Source organism: Colobus angolensis, unplaced genomic scaffold, assembly GCF_000951035.1.
Source record: "Colobus angolensis palliatus isolate OR3802 unplaced genomic scaffold, Cang.pa_1.0 Scaffold85, whole genome shotgun sequence".
Classification (NCBI taxonomy): domain Eukaryota; kingdom Metazoa; phylum Chordata; class Mammalia; order Primates; family Cercopithecidae; genus Colobus; species Colobus angolensis.
This window is the reverse complement of record NW_012122376.1, coordinates 10,276,686-10,298,704: the sequence shown is the minus strand read 5'-3', so window position 1 is coordinate 10,298,704 and position 22,019 is coordinate 10,276,686. Positions and strand designations below refer to the sequence as shown.

At 39.9% G+C, this 22,019-nt stretch overlaps 1 protein-coding gene across 9 annotated transcripts in view; it reads right to left on the bottom strand.

The window, feature by feature from the left end:
* Positions 1–18,374: 18,374 nt before the first annotated feature.
* FMR1 (fragile X mental retardation 1) overlaps positions 18,375–22,019 on the bottom strand; it is a 38,673-nt gene continuing 35,028 nt past the window's right edge. For 6 of the 9 annotated variants that reach the window (XM_011930276.1, XM_011930283.1, XM_011930277.1 and 3 more), the window contains one exon: positions 18,375–20,816. In XM_011930276.1, coding sequence (XP_011785666.1) covers positions 20,655–20,816 — 162 coding nt within the window. In that variant the 3' untranslated portion in view covers positions 18,375–20,654. The remainder of the gene's footprint in view (positions 20,817–22,019) is intronic. The other 3 variants (XM_011930281.1, XM_011930279.1, XM_011930278.1) reach the window with 1 other exon arrangement.

Genomic DNA, 22,019 nt, shown 5'->3' with positions numbered 1-22,019 from the left:
GTTACTGAAGCTTGTGCATTTTTCACATAGTTCTCGTGTTATGGTTTTCATCTCTATCAGTTCTTTTAAGGACTTCTCTACATTGGTTATTCTAGTTAGCCATTTATCAAATCTGTTTTCAACGTTTTTAGTTTCTTTGTGCTAGTTGCATAATTTCCCCTTTAGCTCTGAGAAGTTTGATTGACTGAAACCTTCTTCTCTCAACTCATCAAAGTCATTCTCCGTCCAGCTTTGTTCTGTTGCTGGTGATGAACTGAGTTCCTTTGGAGGGGGAGATATGCTCTGATTTTTTGTATTTCCAGTTTTTCTGCACTGCTTTTTCCCCATCTTTGTGGTTTTATCTGCCTTTGGTCTTTGATGATGGTGACATACTGGCTTGTAGAGTTTCTGCTGAGAGATCTGCTGTTAGTCTGATGGGCTCCCCTTTGTGGGTAATCCAACCTTTCTCTCTGGCTGCCCTTAGCATTTTTTCTTTCATTTCAATTTTGGTAAATCTGACAATTATGTGTCTTGGAGTTGCTCTTCTCGAGGAGTATCTTTTTGGTGTTGTCTGTATTTCCTGAATTTGAATGTTAGTCTACCTTGCTAGGTTGGGGAAGTTCTCCTGGATAATATCCAGAAGAGTGTTTTCCAACTTGATTCCATTCCCCCCCATTGGTTTCAGGTACACCAATCAAATGTAGATTTGGTCTTTTCACATAGTCCCATATATCTGGGAGGATTTGTTCATTTCATTTTACTCCTTTTTCTCTAAACTTCTCTTCTTGCTTCATTTCATTCATTTGATCTTGAATCACTGATACCCTTTCTTCCACTTGATCAAATAGGCTACTGAAGCTTGTGCATGCATCACATAGTTCTCGTGCCATGGTTTTCAGCTCCATCAGGTCATTTAAGGTCTTCTCTACACTGTTTATTCTAGTTAGCCATTAGTCTAATTTTTTCATGATTTTTAGCTTCCTTGTGATGGGTTCAAACATCCTCCTTCAGCTCAGAGTAGTTTGTTATTACCAATTTTCTGAAGCCTACTTCTGTCAGCTCGTCAAAGCCATTCTCCATCCTGCTTTGTTCCATTGCTGGCGAGGAGCTGCAATCCTTTGGAGGAGAAGGGGCTCTCTGGTTTTTCGAATTTTCATCTTTTCTGCTCTGGTTTCTCCCCATCTTTGTGATTTTATCTACCTTTGATCTTTGATGATGGCGACCTACAGATGGGGTTTTGGCGTGGATGCCCTTTTTGTTGATGTTGATGCTATTCCTTTCTGTTGTTAGTTTTCCTTCTAACAGTCAAGTCCCTCAGCTGTAGGTCTGTTGGAGTTTTCTGGAAGTGTACTCCAGACTCTGTTTGCCTGGGTATCACCAGCAGAGGCTGCAGAACAGCAAATATTGCAGAACAGCAAATATTGCTGCCTGATCCTTCCTCTAGAAGCTTTGTCTCAGAGGGGCACCCGGCTGTATGAGATGTCAGTCAGCCCCTACTGAGAGGTGTCTCCCAGTTAAGCTACATGGCGGTCAGCGACCCACTTGAGGGGGCAGTCTGTCCGTTCTCAGAGCTCAACCACTGTGCTGGGAGAACCACTGCTCTCTTCAGGACTGTCAATCAGGGACCTTTAAGTCTGCAGAAGTTTCTGCTGCCTTTTGTTCAGCTATGCCCTGCCCCCAGAGGTGGAGTCTACAGAGGCAGGTGGGCCTCACTGAGTGGCAGTGGGCTCCACCCAGTTCGAGCTTCCTGGCAGCTTTGTTTACCTACTCAAGCCTCAGCAATGGCGAACACTCCTCTATATCTGGGTTCTCTATTGTGCTCCATTGGTTTATGTGTCTGTTTTTATGCTAGTACCATTGATTATTATAGCTTTGTAGTAAATTTTGAAGTCCAATAGTGTGATGCCTTTAGCTTTGTTCTTTTTACTCAGGATTGCTTTAGCTATTTGAGTCTTTTGTGTTTCCACATAATTTTTAGGGATTTTTTTCTATCTCTATGGAGAATATCATTGGTATTTTGATAAGGATTGCATTGAATCTATAAGTTGCTTTGGGAGGGTATTGTCATTTTAATAATACTGTGACTCATAAGCATAAAATATCTTTCCATTCTTTTGTGTCCTTTCAGTTTCTTTACCAGATTATATATTTTTAAATCAAATATTTTTATTATTTTTTATTTTTGTTGTTATAATTTTAACTTTTAATTTAGATTCAGGGGATACAAGTGCAGATTTGTTACATGGGTATATTGCATGATGCTAAGATTTGGGTTATGAGAGATCCAGCCACCCATGTAGTCAGTATAGTATCCAATAGGTAGCTTTTCAGCCCTTTCCCCCTTCCCTTTACCCACCCCCAGTAGTCCCCAGTGTTTATTGCTCACATTTTTATGTCCATGTGTACCCAATGTTTAGCTCCCACTTATAACTGAGAACATGCAGTATTTGATTTTCTGTTCCTGTGTTAATTTGCTTAGGATAATGGCCTTCAGTGTCATCCATGTTGCTGCAAAGGACATGATTTCATTCCTTTTTGTGGCTGCATAGTATTCCATGGTGTATATGTACCACATTTTCTTTATCCAATCCAATATTGATGGACACCTAGATTGATTTCATGTCTTTGCTATTGCGAATAGTGCTATGATGAGCATATGAGTACTTGTGTGTTTTTCGTAGAATTATTTATATTCCTTTAGTTATATACCCAGTAATGGGATTGTGGATCTAATGGTAGTTTTATTTTAGTTCTCTGAGAAATCTCCAAACTACTTTCCACAGTGGCTGAACTATTTTTCATACCCACCAACAGTGTATAAGTATTCCCTTTTCTCCACAGCCCTGCCAGCATCTGTTAATTTTTGACTTTTTAAGTAATAGCAGTTCTGACTGGTGCAACATGGTAGCTCACAGTGGATTTGACTTGCATTTCTCTGATGATTAGTGATGGGCAGTTTTTCATATGTTTCTTGGCCACTTGTATGCCTTCTTTTGGGAAGTATCTGTTCATGTACTTTGCCTGGGGTTCAGTAAGTCATTTCTAGAATGGTTGGTTCTAGGAAAACCATAGTTTGCTGAGATCTGGGGATAAGGAACCTGCTGCCAGAACTATTGGCTCCAGACCCTCACCAGCAAAATGGATGTCTTGCAAGCCACTTCCTTCCCATTTGGCTCAGTTTGGAAATCACGCATAATGTAATTACAACTGATTGGTTGTACCAAAATCACGTCCAAAATCCTGTCTGCATAGGAATCTGGAAAATGTGGCTTTTTAGCTTTCTAGTTTCTGCAGTGTAGGAAGGCATACTTGAAGAGGTTTGGATGTTGGGCAAGCCACTACCATCCTTAATAGCTTCACATGCACCCAGTTTATGCCCTGAACTACTACCACTCAAGCACACTCCACTTCTTACACACTCTATCAGCTTCTTCCACTGTGCCTTTTAAAATCTCCATCCTGATATAAAGAAGCTGCTCTAAATCTTCACATTTTTTTCTTTTCCTCTGCTTTCCTATCCCTTGAATTAGTTTCCAACTGATTAATCCTCCCTGGGTTAACCACTGTGCTGGAAACTCCCTTCAGTGGATACTGCTTCTCCTTCTACTTCCAGGGGAAAAGAAGAGGTCGGTAAATTTCTTAGACCTCTTTGCTACCCCAAACATGGATTCAATGCTTGTGGTCAGTTTCCTCTTTTGGAGCCCACATTATCTGTTTATACCACCTGCTCCAGTTTTTGGATCTCAAGGGCCTACTAAATTTTTTAAAGTCTATATTTCTTCCTTCTATACTTTTGCACCTGAATCTGCAACTTCCTTTCCTTCACAACACCCTTGGCCTTTATTCTTAGAATGAAATTGGCTACATGGTTATTTTGGCTTCCACTTTTCAAATTTGAAAGCCACTAAAGTATTTATCCTTCTCAAACACTTTGCAGCATTTGAAACACCTAACCTCCCTCTTTTTCTCAGGGAATCTATGTGTCCTTACTGGCCTGTAAGCTCTACGAGATAAGAGAGGTAGTCTGCCTCATTTGTTGCTGTGTTTTCAGGCCTAAATATTAAATAGGTCATAGTATTTCCCCAATAAATATATTTTAATGCATAATTGTCAGACAAAGCTCAATTCTCACATTCTCCTGATCCTCATCCTGTTGGATAAATGTAAACACTCCCTGAAATTTGGTCCTACTACCATCTATTATTTGTATTCTTTAGTCACTCCACAACCAGGCATGATATATTTATTTCCATTTCTTTAGAGATCACCTCTGTATCAATGACACTTTAATATTCATATATCTCATCTTGTCCCTTTCCTGAGCTCCAAGATGGAGATCAACTAAGCAAGCTCAATGTTCTTACTTCTAGAAGAACCAGATGGATTAAGGCAGAGACCCTTTGGCTCTAGGACCTCCAGTCTAGTGTAGGAAACAGGCGTGTAAAATACAATTGTAGTCCAACGTGATGAATGCTCTTAAAAACAAAGTTTTGAACACAGTGCTGTAGGAACACTACGGAGGATGCAATTAATTCAGCCTGGAATCATCAGTGAAAACTACTGAGAAGTGACATTTAACTTGGGCTTTGAAGATTGAGTAGATAATGTCCAGGCAAACAAGAAGGGAAAGGTGTTTTTCATGGAGGAATCTGAAGACAGACTTAGAAAAATGAACGAGTATGATAGATATGGCACATTTGGGAAACAGATAAATATTTTGCCACGCCTAAAACTATGTCCAAACTTGACCTTCAAATATTTTCCTCCTAAGTTAATATCTCCTTCTGACTTCCTACCCTTTTTCTGGTCTCTTCCACTTAAGACCTCTGGGTCATTTTGGACTTTTTATTGCTCATATCCAATTAGACGCCTGTTGATTTTGCTTCAAAATACTTCTCAAGCCCATTCCTCTCTTCTATTCCTATATCAACAGTCCTGGATCAGACCCTTGTTATTTCTTCCCTTGGCTAGAAAATGGTCCCTAAATAACCTCTCAACCAATAGGGTTTCATAGTTTGAATCTACCCTGCTCATTGCAGTCAAATGATTCTTCCTGCTTGGATGCCTTTTCTGGCTCCCTGAAGTCTACAAGAAAAATGATGGCAATAAATCTGCTCCCCCCATGAAGCAGTCACTCTCTCTTTGGTGTTTTCAGTTGTTTGTCTCCTTGCTTTCTTACATATCTGGCTGCGTTTTTCATTTGCTTTCAGAATATTCCTCTTCTACTTGGCATCTAAGTGTTGGGTTTCCTCAGGACTTTCTTTTAGGTCTTCTTTTTCCTTGCTCACTCTACACTATCTTCCCAAATGATCCCATGCACTCCCATTGCTAACTTGCCATGATATCCCGATGATTTACAAAACTACAGCTTACATGTATCTCTCTACTGATCCCCACTTAAATACCTCTGCTTGGATAACTTGAAAACGCTTAAAACTACTCATATCCAAAATTGAATGGTTATCCACCACAATCCTGCACTTTCTTCACCTTTCTCTAACCTAATTGGCAGTGATATCCTTTATCCAGTTGCTCAAGTCAAAAATCTGAGTCACCCTTGATTCTTCCACATTCCTCAATCTCCATTCATTCAATCAGCAAAACCTGTCTATTCTACCTCCAAAACTACCTGCAATGGTTAGTTTTAAATGTCACCTTGGCTAAGCCATAGTGCCAAGTTATTCAAACATTAGACTAGGTATTACTTGAAGGTATTTTGTAGATGAGGTTAAATCTACAATCAACTGAGTTTTTTTAACTTTTGTTTTAAGTTAAAACAAAACTTGGGGTACATATACAGGTTTGTTATATAAGTAAACTATAGATACTGGACATTAGACTTTTGTGAGATATGTGGTTTGCAAAAAGTTTTTCCCATTCTGTTGATTGTTGGTTTATTCTGTTGATAGTTTCTTTTGCTCTACAGAAGGTCTTTATTTTAATAAGATCCCATTTGTCAATTTTTGCTTTTGTTGTGATTGCTTTTGGCATCTTAGTCATGAAACTTTTGCCAGTTCCTATGTCCAGAATGGTATTTCCTACGTTGCCATCCAGAGTGTTTATGGTTTGGGGTTTTACATTAAGTCTTTAATCTATCTTGTGTTAATTTTTGTATATGGTGTAATGAATGGGTGCAGTTAAAATTGATTTCAAGTTAAGGATATTACTGTTAATAATTTGGATTGACCTTATCCAATTAGTTGAAAATTTTGGGTTTCCTTGAAGAAAAAGAAATTCTGCCTGAAGACTCCAGCATGGAGTCCTGTCTGAGTTTCCAGCATGCCAGTCTACCCTATGAATTTTGAACTTGCCATCTCCCACAATTGCATAAGCTGATTCCTTAAATAAATCTCTGATCTAATATGTATACAATATATATTTTATACATTATATACTTTATATTATACACACACACACACACACAAATACTGGGTCTGTTTCTGTAGGGAACCCTGACTGATACACTTGATACACTATGTCTCTAATTAATTCAGGGCTCTGCACTCTCTCCTCCTGTGGTCTTGCTCATTCCAATCCATTCACCACACTGAAACTCTTGTGTACTTGTAAAATTGTAAACCTGATTATGTCACTCTCTTGCTTAATATCCTTCAACTGCTGGTGATTGCCCCAACAATCCAAATTCCTTTCCCTGGTTTATGAACACTCACTTTCTCTGTACCTTGCTTACCACCCTAGCCTAAGCTCTTGCCCCCTCTCTCTCATTCATATGTTATGACCATACCAAACTTCCCCAGACTCCTGATGCTGCCTCCTGCCTTTGTACATGCTTTCTTCTTCTTTTCACATAGCTAGCTCCTCTTCCTCCTTCAGGCCTCAACTTAAATATCATCCTCAGACCGGGTTCAATCTCCATCTTATACTTTCCAATAAGGTTTGGTTACAATATCATCAATCCTATAGTGCTTGAATATGAAAAAATAATTCAGTTAGTTTAAATGAAGAGATAAATATATGCTCAATATTTACTGCCTCCTCTATGAACTGTTTGGGAGCTTTTCTGAGTCACTATGTCTTTAAATGGCCATACATCTGCCTGGCGTTTTTTCTTTGTTTATATTGAGTTGGGATTCCTCTGTTAAGCTAAGTTGCTGCCAAACCTTGCCCCTAATTTTGTCATCCCATCAACAAGGCAGGAGAGGTAAAGAGTGCCCATTTTCCCTTATCTGGAGGTTGGCATGAGACATGAACGTGTTTAGAATAGTCCCCAATTCTTCAGAGTTTCCAAGTGTGGCTAAAGATGATGAAACTCCAAAATCTCAGTGCCTTAAAGCAGCAAAGGTTTGTTGCTTGCGCATGATACATGCCCAACACAGGTTGGCAGGGACACTGCTGATCGTCCCTGAGACCTTTGCTGACAGAGATATCACCATTTTATGATGCTGCCATCCCAACTTGAACTTCCAAATTGTTGTATCAGGGGAAGAGTATGCAGAGAATGAAACCATACTGCCTCTTCAATGGCTCCAGTCAGAAAGGACATGTATCCTTTCCACTTCCACTTTATTATCCAAAGGAAGGTACAGAGCCATGTTCTCTCAAGGAAGTATGTACCTGGAAGAAAAGGAGAACCAGGAAATTTGGGGGGCCCTGGAAATGTCTAATACCAGTATTATTACTAATTGCTATCCATTATTGAACACAGGCCATGTGCTGAGCATTGTGCTAAGCACTTTACATTAATCCTCATAGGAACTCTGAGGTAAACGTTAGTATCTCCATTTTGGAAAGGAAACAGGTTCAGAGAGGTTTCATGAGTTGCTCAAAGCTACCATTGATATTTAAGCTGGGATCTGAACCTGTGTCAACAAGACTGGCAGTCAATGCTCTCCACACACCTGGAAGGTAAGTCTGTCCCTTCTATTGCATATCCCATGCTACACAACTGCATATCTTATGCATACGCTATAGTATGCAATACCCTTCTAGAACTCTGTGCTTATACATAGTTTCGATGATGCTCTTGGCCTGGCAGAAGTGAGAGATGCATAGTTTGGGCAAACTTCTGTTCACATCTCTTGATCCAATTTAAATCATAAGCCCTCTGTGAAACCCCTCCTGACATCCCCCCACAGAATTTTTTTGCTACAGCTCAGCTGCTCTCAGCTCAAGTCCAGAGCAGGGTACTCATCACATGGTTTTATTATTGTCTGTTACCCTTGTTATTTTTCCCACTACACTGTGTCTTCTTGAAGAAGGAGGCTGTGTCACATTTCCCTCTGTATTCACAGGACACAGTGAAAATAGCTTAAGTACAGCCAGCATTGATGACACATACATGCCAGGCATGAGCCTAAGTGCTTCACATATGCTCACTAATTTCACCCTCATACCACGTCTATGGGGTAGGGGTTATTATAAGCATCGTCCATTTTACTCATGAGAAAATTTAATTTGTAGAGTGCTTAAATAACTTGCCCAAAGTCTCATAGGTAGCAAATTGCTGTGCTGGGGTTAGAACCCAGGTAGTTTAACTCCAGAGCCTAAGCACGCTTGGTTGCTCTGCTACTGCTTACGCTTTCTTTCAGCCAATATCTCAGCCTTTTCCTTCTAAACACTTTAGTGTGTATTTCCTAAAACCAAGAACATTCTCTTACATAACCACAGTACAACCTTTGAAATTAGGAAGTTAGCATTGTCGCATTGTGTAATCTGCAGACTTTATTCATATTTAGCCAATCGTTCCAATAATGTCATTTATGATAAAAGACAACTTTTTCTGGTTCAAAGTCCAATCCAGGATCATGTTACACTTAATTACCATATCTTTTTAGTATCCTTTGGCCTGAAATAGTTTCCCAGTATTTCTTTGTCTTTTATGACTTCAATAATTATGAAGAGTGCAAGCAATTCATTTTGTAAAACATTCATATATTTGGACTTGTCTGATGTTTCCATATGATTAATTTCAGCTTATTCATTTTTTAGCAGGAACACTACAGAAGTGAGGTTGTATCCTTCTCAGTGCATCATATGAGGAGGCACATTATATCTATTTGTCTCTGTAATTGTTCTTTTATTTTATGTTAATTTTTGTCTCCCAGTGTATTTTTCTTCTGTATCCCCAACATCAAACATGCTGCCTGACTCATGGTATACAGTCAATAAACGTCAGTTGAATGAATAAATCTATTTCTCCAAAAGAAATTGTAAATCATAACCCTAATTTCTTCCCTTCCCCTTTCTCCCCACATAATAATCAGCAAGTCTCACTGATCCCATCTCCTAAATGTCATAAGAATCCCGTAATTCTTTTCCATTCTCACTACCTTAGCATTGGCTCATAATTTCAACAACCTGATCTTTCTGCCTCTAGTTTTGCCCATTTAGTCTGTCTTTGAAAGGTGAGTGGAAGAATACACTATTGTGTTATATAGAATAGGCATATGAATAGGTTTAATTGGGAGTAACGTAAAGGCCAAAGTGTTAGTAAGATGAAGTACATGGGTTCCTGTTCTTCTGGGAGATGTGCCTGCCCACTGGGACTATACATCAATTGAATTTTTCTTTTCCTTTTTTTTTTTTTTTTGAGACAGAGTCTCGCTCTGTCGCCCAGGCTGGAGTGCAGTGGCCGGATCTCAGCTCACTGCAAGCTCCGTCTCCCGGGTTTACGCCATTCTCCTGCCTCAGCCTGCCCAGTAGCTGGGACTACAGGCGCCTGCCACCTCACCCGGCTAGTTTTTTGTATTTTTTAGTAGAGACGGGGTTTCACCGGGTTAGCCAGGATGGTCTCGATCTCCTGACCTTGTGATCCGCCCGCCTCAGCCTCCCAAAGTGCTGGGATTACAGGCTTGAGCCACCACGCCTGGCCATCAATTGGATTTTTCAATGGGATTTCTGGAGTTTGTGACTATGCCAAAGGAAATTGTGTAAAATAAGGAAGGTCCTAAATAATAGTACAAAGTTTAAAATAAAAACCTGTAGAGTTCTCTGAGATCTCTAGTCATGGAGCCCAGGCCAAACTATGAGAAAAAGATCCAAGGCTTAGATTGGGAGTGTTTTGGAGCCATGTGGCTAACTCTACCAGTTGCTGAGTGATAGCTCTACTTGTATTGAAGTATTCACCCAGAATTGAGTTGACCACAATGCACATTGCCTAGTTAGTAAACAATCCAAAGTTATGCAGATGTCTAACAATCTGAGTTAGAGAGTCCACATCTTTGATAGTGAGATCTCCAGTTGTCTCATCGGTAATCTCTCCTGGTAAGCCTTACGAACACCTCTTGATGAGAGAAAAACCCATGTAAAATAACAACAAACTGTGTCCATAATGCTCCCAAGGAGAACCTACTGATGGTGCCAGAAGCTGAAGATATAGTCTGTGCCCACTCCTTCTTTGTTTTTTGAAGAGTTGTATGACTACCCTCAGGAAGTGGACAACCTTTTAAAGGGAAAGGCAGGGAGGCAAAGGAAGCTATCTTAACTGCACAGAAAAACTAATCCTGAAAGCGAGCAAGAGGTACACAAATGCTACTTTGAGTTGGGTCCAAGATGATCCTCTGCATTCATTTGGTATGGACATCACAGGGGATAGACACATGAGTGTAGAAGGCCAAGGAAAATGGTGGCTGAGGCCTCTTGCCTATAGGAGCAATACTTGAGGCATCATTTGATAGTGGGATGCTAATATGATCCCCCATAGCCAAATCCAGTTGGGAGTGACAGATATAGCTTTGTAATAGTTGGCACTAGGGGTCACTGCCTCAGACAGGTATAGTCTGTCCCCATCTGGAATAGGAAAACAGAGAGGTTTTTTGCCCCTTGATCCTCTACTTGCTTCTCAGGGTTGAATTCGCCCCCATGCCCAACCACTCAGGGTCTGTCAGCTACCCTCAGGAAAGAACCAGACTTTCTTTTATTTCCTAGAATGAAAATCTCTGCAGAGACCATGGGGATAACAATCCCTTTATCAAAGGCAACCTCTTAAGATCCAGGAAGATGGTTATAGCACAGAGGTGACTAATTACATGAGCATGAGAACCACAGCAGTGTTCTCAAATTGCAGAGGAGGCGTGTGGCAATCCCAGATTCAGAGTTGTCTGGGGATGTGGGGTGCAGGGGAAAGGTCACCAGATGCCATTTCAATGAAAAAAGAAAAAAAGAAAAGAGCCTCCAAATGTATGTTCATCCACATTTCTGTGATCCATGCAGTACAATCCTCGCAGCTATTCATCACGGTTAATGCAGGACCAAAAAAGAAGGGAATTTGGCCGGGTGTGGTGGCTTATGCCTGTAATTCTAGCACTTTGGGAGGCCAAGGTAGAGAATCACTTAAGCTCAGGAGTTCAAGACCAGCCTGGGCAACAGAGTGAAACCTCACTTCTTAAAACAAAAAAGAGGGAAATTATTATTACATAATGTGGTGGCCACCAAAGTGTACCACTTCAGTCTCCTATTGTGGAGAGCATAATTGACTGACAGCCCCAGATGCTACCCTTCTGGATCCACCACTGTGTATGCACCAAGGTTGTGCTTCCTTCAGGCTACTTTCAGCCAATAATTAGCCACTAATTTAGCATAGTGGAGGTACTAATGCAAATGCAGAATGATTCTTGTAAGTAGAACTTTTTTAATAGATGACTTCAGATCAAGCACTCCTCATCAACCTGGTTGAAACTTACTTGAAACTGCACTATAGTTAAGGATCTCCCTACCCAGTCCTTCTTTCTTCCCTATCCTTCATCAGTGTTAGATCTGTATCATGGTCTAAATTCTCTCTTGATGTTCTCTGGCTCCCTCCCCTTTAATCTGTCATGGACTCTCACCCCAAAATATCTTGCACACTTAATTCTGTCTTGACATCTGCTTCTCAGAGGACCTAAACTAACACATGGAATATGGCAGTGTATACAGCTAATGAGAATTGTGCTAGTCAGCCTTACAGAATTTGTTCTCAAAGTGGCCAGTGTGATTGTTCCTTAAGCTGGCCATTCTAGCACTTTATTTCACCTGCTGAATGAGAGTGGAAAGAAGCATAGGAGTGCCAGTGAATTCCATGCCGACAGACTCATTGGCCCATTGTTGTTTGACACTGGCCATAAATGAGTTGTCATACTGTATCATGTAAGAACATGTCAACACATGACAAAGGTAGTAAAGTCAGTCACACACTTTATGTGTGCTATCTGACTGGCACAGGTGGAAAGCAACCCCATACCTAGAGTGTATCTAAAGCACTCAGGACCCACTATATGGCCCTACATAGGGGCAGAGGGGCCTATAAAGTAAATCTGCCAGTATGAGTTAGTTCTGACTTCTGTATGACAGCCCTTCATGATGGTTTTGTTTCTGTGGTGGGTCTAAATCTGGATTTAGTAGGTCACCATAAATAGGATGGCTCACAGGCTCAATTGACTTTCTCATTCCAAATGTTTTGCTTTTCTCAGGATGTGGCCTTTTTTAAGAGACAAATACATATGTGACTTATTAATTGAGCCTGTGGATGAGTTGCATCTGTTTCCATAGGGAGCACCACATAAGTCTGACTTTAATGGTCTCATCCTGGGTGGTCCAACATCCTGACCTAAGAGCAAAGCCAGTAGCAGCAGCCCATGTCTGTGTAAAGACATTTTCATTCAAGGAGCAGAACGTTTTATTGCCCAGAAGCACCACTTGAAGTACTTCTATTAATTATGCAGAGCAGCCAGTGCCACGGGACATCAACACTTATCATCATTATAACCAATCGCTTAGTATTCCATTGAAATTGAAGCCATCATTGAGCCAGTTGCTCAGGCAAAGCTGGAGTAAAGCTTTCTCCATACCTACTGCATAGGCAACCACTTATCCTTGCAGTTGGCTTGACTCTCAATTGGATGTACTATTTCCATTTCACATTTCTTTAGCTTGCCACACTCTGCCAATTATTAAATTATTGTCTCTCAGTTCCAAACTATCCTTCCATAATCTGCTCTGTGATGCTGGGGCTGAGACTCTGCACATCACATTTTTCCTTCACCAGCTGCTTCCTATTAGGTTCTGACAACAAGGGGTTCTAGAAGGAGACTTGAAGATGATGGTTCTTCACTCTGGTAGAAACAGTTTGTTCTAGTAGCATCACTTGAATCCAGTTCCCAGATTTTTCCCTCCACACCTCCACACTCTCTGAGCCAGTATCATCATGCCTCCTCAGACACCAGCGTCAGCCAGTTGGCTGGCACCCTCTACTTAGTGGTCTAAGTCCAATCCCCATGAGGGTCTGCCTTCAAGATACCAGTACTAACTAAGCAGTGTCCCTTTCCTAAAGGTCTGCAGTTTTAATTCCATGGGCCTCTCCTTTGAGCTTTGGGTTCTCATCATACCAGCTTCATCCCTTCATTCCACTAGGCCTCAGGATGGTAGATGCTTCCTGCAGCTCCTACCTCTAGTACCTTAATGTTCTTGTTCTGCATTTTCAGCCCTGTAATATCTGTTGAACCAATCCCTACATCAAACTCTCTGTTAAAATTAGTGGTGTGATTTCTGTTTTCCTGACTGCTCTGGGGCAGGTGGATACACTCACTGATACACTCATCTTATGAAATTTGGTTCACTGAATCCATTGTAGAGTGGGGATGTTAGATCTGACAATCACTTCCCTTCAGTGAGACAACAGTCCCTGCCAGGGATTTATAATGGACAATAATTGTCATTTAAAAGGTACGTACCGTTCAGCAGTGGAGATATTTCCCACCGCAGTATTGGCAGTCTTTTGCCAGGTGTATCAGATATAAGACCTGTCATAGATACATAAAACTCCCATGGGAATCAGGTTATATTTTATTGTATTGCTTCTGAGGCTTCCTGCTGTAGGGGTCTCCACTTAAATTTGGCTATCAGTCTGGTGACTATGTACAGATGCTTGAATAACATTTTGAAATATGAAATGTGCTGCCTCTAATACCCAAAGAGGCCAAACAGATCATAGGTTTTTTCCTTTTTTTTTTTTTTTTGGTAGTGTTTGTAAGACCAATAGACTTTCCTTATTATGCTACGGGATGTCTCTTTGGGCTGTTGCTAATACAGCCCCCAAGACATGTAGTTGGGTGGCCTGGCTCTGGTATCTATCCTCATTCAAGGGCCAGGCCACTTGTAGACACTTGTGCTTAGATCAGAGAGCATGCATTAAAGTGAGGACTACCAAAATGTCATCAATATAATGGAATGGGCTTGCCCAACCCATTACTGATAAATTGCACTTATTTGCTGGAGGAGTGTGAAATTCCCACAACAAACCAGAAATTAATGTCCTGTCAGGTGAAAGCAAAATATTTCTTCTCTTTCTGGAGAAATTTGAAGAACATTAGTAATATCTAGAGTAATTCTGTCCAATTGAAATATAATGTAAGCCACATATGTAATTTTAACTTACCTAGTGGTCATTACTAAAAAGGGTAAAAAAGAGATAGGTATAATGAATTTTCATGGCATATTTTAGTTAACCCAAGAGATTTAAAATATTTATATTTCAACAGCTAAATATAAAAAATAGAGACATTTTTCATTCTTCTTTCCAAACCAACTCTTCAAAATCTCTTGTGTATTCTACACATTCAGCAAGCCTTAATTCAGATGAGCACATTTCAAGTACTCAACAGCCATATGTGGCTTAGTGGCTTAAGAACTGGACAGCATAGCTGGCTGCAATCAGTTCAGTCATCTGTTGGTGTATCAGGCACTGTGAGTGCCATGGCGGCCACTGTTAAAATCACAATGAGCCATAATGATCTGTAATCTAGGGCCAAGGACACTGGATTTGCTCACTGGCTTAACAGGGTTGTGGAATTGGAAGGCAGTGTAGCCTACCATTCCCTCCTGGCAATGCCAGTAAATCTTGTACGAGGGGAATGTTTTCTTTCTCATCTTTGGTATGTGCCAGCTTTAACTGCACAATCCCGACAGGCTTTGGAAGTGCAGGGAGTTCTGCAAATTCAATAAGACTGATTTATAGTATTCACTAAGAGAGACTGCCATGCTTGCATCCATTCAGATGCTTTGCTTTGCTGGGCTGAGGGGACTCAGCGTGTCCATATCAATTGTGGAGTCTGACAAAGGGATGGTGAGTGAGCATGGTCTTATCAAAGCAGCCAACAGCATCTGCAGTAATTGTGCTGAGTCTCTTGGTTCTAAGTAAAACCAATCCCAACTCCGGCCAGGGAAATTTACTGTGGACCTTATCAGGTCCAAGAATGACAGCTTCTTGGGCTCCTGTGTTTTATTAAGTCTAGGTCTGTTAAGTCCTTCCCCTACCTATGTTCCAGGCTACATGGATTGGGACATGAAGTTAGCATCTCCTTGTAAAGGGCAGAGGAACTGGCCCTGGGCCAAGCTTGCTTTTAGTTTAAATGGACTTGGATTGAACAGCTCCCCAGCAATCGGCCTAGAAAATCAAGCTCTCAGGTGACACAGAGGCCTCTGGGGGTAGGAAGTGTCTGAGAGTCTTGTTTCAGCAGTGTTAAGATGTGGTCAACTGCTTAGCTTCCTCTAAACCCTTCTACAAGGACGCAGGAGGCATTGGAGCTTTGCTGGCCACGCAGTGGGGAAAGCTAACTGCCTCCATCTCCAAAGGGAACCCTCCCATCCAGAACCTCCTTGCATCAGCTCTCCATAGGGCGGTCTTTAATGCCTACTGTAATACCAGCGTTGTTTCCTGCATCCTTCTCTCTGCAAGCTCCTTAGAGTGATTCTACTTTTCCTATCTGTCTCCTTAGCTAGTCATCACTTTCTTCCAGACCAAGAGTCATAAGGTACTGCCTGTGCAAGCCTAGGAAAAGTCTGGAGTGATGCTCTTCCCTTTTCATTTTTGCTGAGACATATTCTTTCCAGGGTCCCTTATCTCATTACCCTGCTTTGAGTGGGGCATATGTAAGCTCCAAAGGATTATTTCATCCTTTACACTCTGGTAGAAGGAGCAAAGTTAGGGATGTCTTCGTATAAGAAACCATCAACTTCTCCAGCATTCTCTGAATTAAGGTCATTTGGTTACTACTTATCCCAGATGCCTAGGATTTTCACGCAAGCATGCAAAAATGCCAAGTTGTCTCAAAACAGCTTTAACCTCAGTAGAGTGGGTCCACTTTGCACTCAGTTTCTCAGGAAGTCTCCTCTTGGTGGTTATGTGAATCTGATTTCCCTGAACATCCAACTCAAGAACAAGGCAGGTCCATTTGCTCCCTCCCCATTGGTCAGCCTAGCACATTCATCTGGCAAAAGATAATCCCATGACAAACCCAAAGTGCTTGCCATTCAGCTTCACTACTTTGTGGGTGTAGCTTCTTCATCATATAAGCAATTAAAGCCTCAGGTTACTCTTGTGACCATTGCTGGGAGTCCAATTCCCTGTTAGTGTTTTTGAAACCCCACAGGATACACCTCAATTCCTCCCAAAGGCCCCTGGGTGGTACACTGCACAATGGCGAGTCTCAAATCTAAAAGTTGTGGCTGTGTGCGGTGGCTCAGGCCTGTAATCCCCGCACTTTGGGAGGCCAAGGCAGGCAGATCACCTAAGGTCAGGAGTTCGAGACCAGCCTGGCCAACATGGCGAAACTGCATCTTTACAAAAAATAGAAAAATCAGTTGAGCATGATGACACGTGCCTGTAGTCCCAGCTACTAGGGAGGCTGAGGCACAAGAATCGCTTGAACCTGGGAGGCGGAGGTTACAGTGAGCTGAGATCACGCCATTGCACTCCAGCCTGGGTGACAGAGATTCTGTCTCCAAAAAAAAAAAAAAAAGTTTAGATTGCATCAACTATTCTAATGGCACTTAGGGGCTGGGACTAAGGGTTTTCTCCCAACTTCTTTTTTCCTTAGGTCTCAAAAAGTCTGCCAGACTTGGAGTGCCAAATGATTAAATTGTCTCAATCTCCCATACACACTCTTCCCAGGATCTTTGTGGCACACGGACACCAATAAGCACCACACTAACATGCATAGCAGAGATGTTAGCTTGGCTGGGTTTCCCATCACCAGCCCCAGCAGGGATGCTGTCCATCCCTAGTATTGCTCAGTTGATCCCTTTTGCAGTTTCCAAAAAGCCAGAGGTGACATAAGCGGATTTTACCTCGTGTTGGGCACCATTTTTGAGGTAATGGGTTATGGCAAACTGCACAAAGACACACAGAAGAAAAAGGTTTTTAATGAGGGAAACGTGTCAGCAAAGGGTCAGGAAGAGACACAAGGATACCACTCTCTCATGCAAAGGCCAGAGCACTGCTGGCTGCACCCTGGGTCTGTATTCTAGGGGAAGGATTTTTCTTCCCTGTGAGTTTAACACAGAGCAAGCCTCTCCCACTAACAGAAAACTCCTTAGTATATAAAAAAAATTAAAGTAAAATGGATTTTCTCAGTTTCATTATGGTACATAGAAATTGAAAGAAAACTTTTTAAATGACCTCAGGTAAACAGAGGAAAAAAGATGCTCAAGATTTAAAGTCTGGTACATTAAGCCTTATGAGCAATCAAGAGTAGCACATGGTAATGACTATTTCAGAATAACTGGTTATCAAGGCATAGAGGTTCACAAGGCTGTTTATGGCCATGAAACTGAAACTGGCTCAAAAGGGTCAGAATCATTTTGCTGCCTCTAAAAGACATATATTCCGAGTCACCAGGAACTCTAAGACCATGATCAGATGAGAGAGATGGCTCTGAGAGAGCTAAGTTGAGTGTTAAGCAAGTTGAGTGTTAAGCTGGCTGCCTCCAACAGGCTGTTCATGTGTAGTGCTGAAAATTACTGTGAAACAAGGAAAATCCAAACAAGTTACTTGAGTATGGTTTCAACCTACCCACCACTAATGATGCCCAGTTAGACAAAATGGGTAGCAAAGAACCACAAAAGTATCAGAATGAAAAACTAGAAAAGCAGAAAATAAAGAGTTATTTTTCTGGGAAAAAAGACTCATCAATGTAGAGGAAGCTGTCTAGCATCATTTTGGATTCTAACACTGGGTAGAACACTGACACCGTCACCTCTCTATTTGTACCTTTTAAGCGGGTAGGCTGTGCCAGAGTTCCTTGAAGTGATTACCATAGTCAATTCCCAGGCACATTCTACCTACAAACCTGTCATTTATTTTATTAAATGAGATGTTTAATATCACTTTTTTTTTACTCCATAGACATACTTTTTTCCAAAGGGTAGGGTATGTTTATGTGTGCACAAATAGGAGTATATGTTTAATATGGTTTAGTGGCACCCTATGCAATAAATGTGTTGAAATTTTATGTCTGGGAATATGGAGAATTATTTTCAAGTATCTTCGTTTTTTGCCTTTTAAGGGCTCATAAAAGATTATTTGCGACATACATTTACTTTACACAACTTTCCCCCCACATATCATTAGTTTTTGTCAAATGTAGAAATTTAAAACCAGGAGCAAACATCTGTCAGACTAATTTTTTGCTTTTTCATAAGTGCAACTTTTTAATAAAAATTTACATCTAGATAAACAATCTTCAGATTTTTGAAACTTTAATAAGATTTTAAAAACATCATGACTTTGAACTGAAAAACATACACGTTTAGCACACAAATATTGTAATATGAATCAACTCCAACTCCATTTGAAAACATGTGAATCAAAGTACAGTTTTAGAAGTTAGTAATTCACATTTAAGCAAGTTAGCGCCTTGCTGAATTCAGCCTTTGTAAAAAAGAGACTTAGTGCATATTGTAATGGTACACTGTGGTTTTGTACCATTTGGTTGAGTTTTTCACTTTATTAAACAAGTTCTTGAAAGTTGGTAGATAAAGGCTAACTTCCTATGACGTGAAATTTCCAATGGTAACAGTTACATTTTGTAACAGAACACTTTCTATAGATTTCTTTTCCTAGCTTAAAATTTTAAAAGCAATCATTTGTAAGGATTGCATCAACATCAGTTTAGCAGAGGAAGATCAAACTTTATTGAAACTGCTTGCATACAAAATATATTGCACTATAACCAAACAAATGTCAACATAAAATCCAATCTGTTGTCGCTAATATGTACAGAGAATATTGCCCAAGAGCAGTTACATTACAAGGTCATTCTACCTTGGTTAATTATCTACAGTATTTTAAAACCAAACAGCTTACAGATGATGTGTGCAAGGTACCAATTTCCGTTTTCAAATACTATACATTCCCAGAATAAATAACTAGAAATCAACATTAATGTTTGGCAATACTTTTTAAAAGACTTTTCAATATTTGTGAAATCATGTGCAGTTTGTTGCCATTTTTATATGCTTGTTTGTATGCAAGGAAAAGTAACTGTAAAATGAAAATTCAAATAAACAAACTCACAAAATACATCAGAGGCAGAACTTCAGTTTTTACGGCTCTGTACAGATTCAGTGGTACCCCTACTAGGAGTTACTTTTTAAGAAAAATATAAAATCTTAGAGTGAAGGTCCTTCACATATTTTTCCTCAATAAATTTCACTAAAAAAAAAAAAAAAAAAGACTCGAAAAACCAAACCAAACCCCAACACTTCAAAAAACAAAAGAAAAAAACGTATTATTTGTTAACCGATCTTAGTCTTTTCCAATTCTGCTTATACATTAGACCATATATTTCAAAGTTTACAAAACATTTAACCTGCTTCCAATGTTTCTTAGACAAAGTACCTGTACTTCGCAGGATTATTATGCATACATGGAAATGACCTTCCTGTCTCTCCAAACTAAGCTTGAAATTAAAATATGAAAAATTTCACAAAACTTGGGGCAGACAAAATTAAAAAAAAAAGCTCTAAGTTAAAATTGGTCATCAGGCCAAAGAGCAGGCAAATCCTACTAACTTTCGACCAGGAAGATTTGTTCCTAGCTGAAAACATTTTAGCCTCTCTCAAATGAAAAGATAGTTCTTTCTTCTCCTGTCTATACAGAAAAATTACACATCTCTCTCAATAACACTATTTATCAAACTTCAGTGCAACAAAACAAAAACAAAAACAACCCTATTCTTTATACTGCCTAACCTGATGTTTATGTAAGGAAAAAAATATGGAAAGCATGCATTCTTCTATAAAGTACTAATGTTTGACAGGGTTTGCTACATCTTTAACATTTAGTGTTTCCAACTTATCTTCCCTGAACTCTGCATCCAAATATAACATTCCTACCTGCCAAGATATAAAAAAGGCACAGATCATACAACTTTTTTTGCTAATGAAAATGACAAATGTCACATCACACACATTTCAGGGTCCACTAAAATACTGGAAAAGTGGACCAAAACATAAACTGACACAGGACATGAAATGACATAGCATTTCACGAAGACTTCTATATGAGATCGAAAACAGAAGTCTAATATGATTACCATAAATGCTATATATTACAAAAAACTGAGAATGTACTGGTGAATTATCACCCAATGCAGGAAAATGGTTCAAATTAACAAAGAATATCACTGCTCAGTACTTTAGAAAATAAAACTAAAATCTGCCCTGAAGTGCTAAGTAGTTTTAAAAGCAATGTTTCAAATTTTAAGGTATCTTTTTGTGCAAATCTGAAAATTGTTGCTTATGGCCAATACCAAAAAATAAAAAATTCTTAGCAGAATTTGTGTTCATTTCATGCCCTGTGCCATCTTGCCTACTATTTGTCTTTGGCCTAACAGAGTTTTCTAATATGGAATAAGAATTACGGAAATGGTATAGGAAATATAACTTCAGAATTATGCAGTTTAGGGTACTCCATTCACGAGTGGTTGCTGACCATCCACGGTGTCTGGCTTTTCCTTCTTCTGGTTACGATCTTTACCCGTGCGCAGCCGATTACCTTCACTGGAGGTATTCTGTAATGTTTTAGTGTGGACACTCCTTTCATTATTGCAGTCAACTCTGATCTAAAACAAGTTATAGTTGTTATATACACAGACCATATCCTACTGTAATCTGTAATTGGCCTGAGAAGAAATTTAAACCTGAAGTGTAAACTCCACATGTTAAAAAGAGAAATGGAGATGAGAACAGAAGAAGTGCAATAAATTAATGTAAGGCAGGATTCTTTATTTGGTTTATGATTTTAAAACACTCTTCTTCTTTAACTGGAACACACTGGTCATCTCACTGCATCCAAAGTTAGAGAAAAACTCACAATCCTATCATGTCTTCTTCTAAGTAGAATAAAACAGTGAGAAACAAACAGGTAAAATGAATTACTATTACTGATTACCAGAAGACATACATGCCTCTAACACGAGTTAAAATAAAATGAGTTATTCTCCAAAGATTGTGAAACCTAGGAAAAGAGAAACAAAATGCTTTCCTATTCTGGCTTTACCCTCAAATAACTCACTAACTAGACTTTAGTTTACATCTTTGTATCTATCACAGGTATGATCAAGTTTCTCTATACTGTGAGCTCCCATAGTCATACAGTAGAAAAACACAAGCTTTGGTTTCTACTGGCTTGTATTTCACTAAGAAAATTTGGATGATCCTACAACCTGAACTCTGTCTGAAGAATGGAACAGTATAAACAAAATTGAATAAAATAATTTGTGGAAGGACTGGGATCCTAGGAGAGTATAAAGATTAATATAATTTAAAAAATAGTGTTCTAAGAGCTATACAATATTTTAAGTGCCAATGCTTAATACAGCACTGCTAATTCCAGAGGTACAAATGAAAGTTAACAGTGACAAATGGAACTAAAACAACTACAAATATTGATCTACTTCAAGCACAAATGCTAAAAACATCCCCAAATGGTTGTAATTTCAAAGTATGTTTAAGTAGCGGGTATGCGCATGTGTTTTAAATGTCTGGTTACCAAGGATTCAGTACTTTGATTTGTATCTTTTTTTTGAGACAGCGTCTCGCTCTGTCGCCCAGGCTGGAGTGCAGTGGCATGATCTTGGCTGATTGCAAGCTCCGCCTCCCGGGTTCATGCCATCCTCCTGCCTCAGCCTCCTGAGTAGCTGGGACTACAGGCGCATGCCGTCACACGCGGCAAATTTTTTGTATTTTTAGTAGAGACGGGGTTTCACCATGTTAGCCAGGATGGTCTCGATCTCCTGACCTTGTGATCTGCCTGCCTTAGCCTC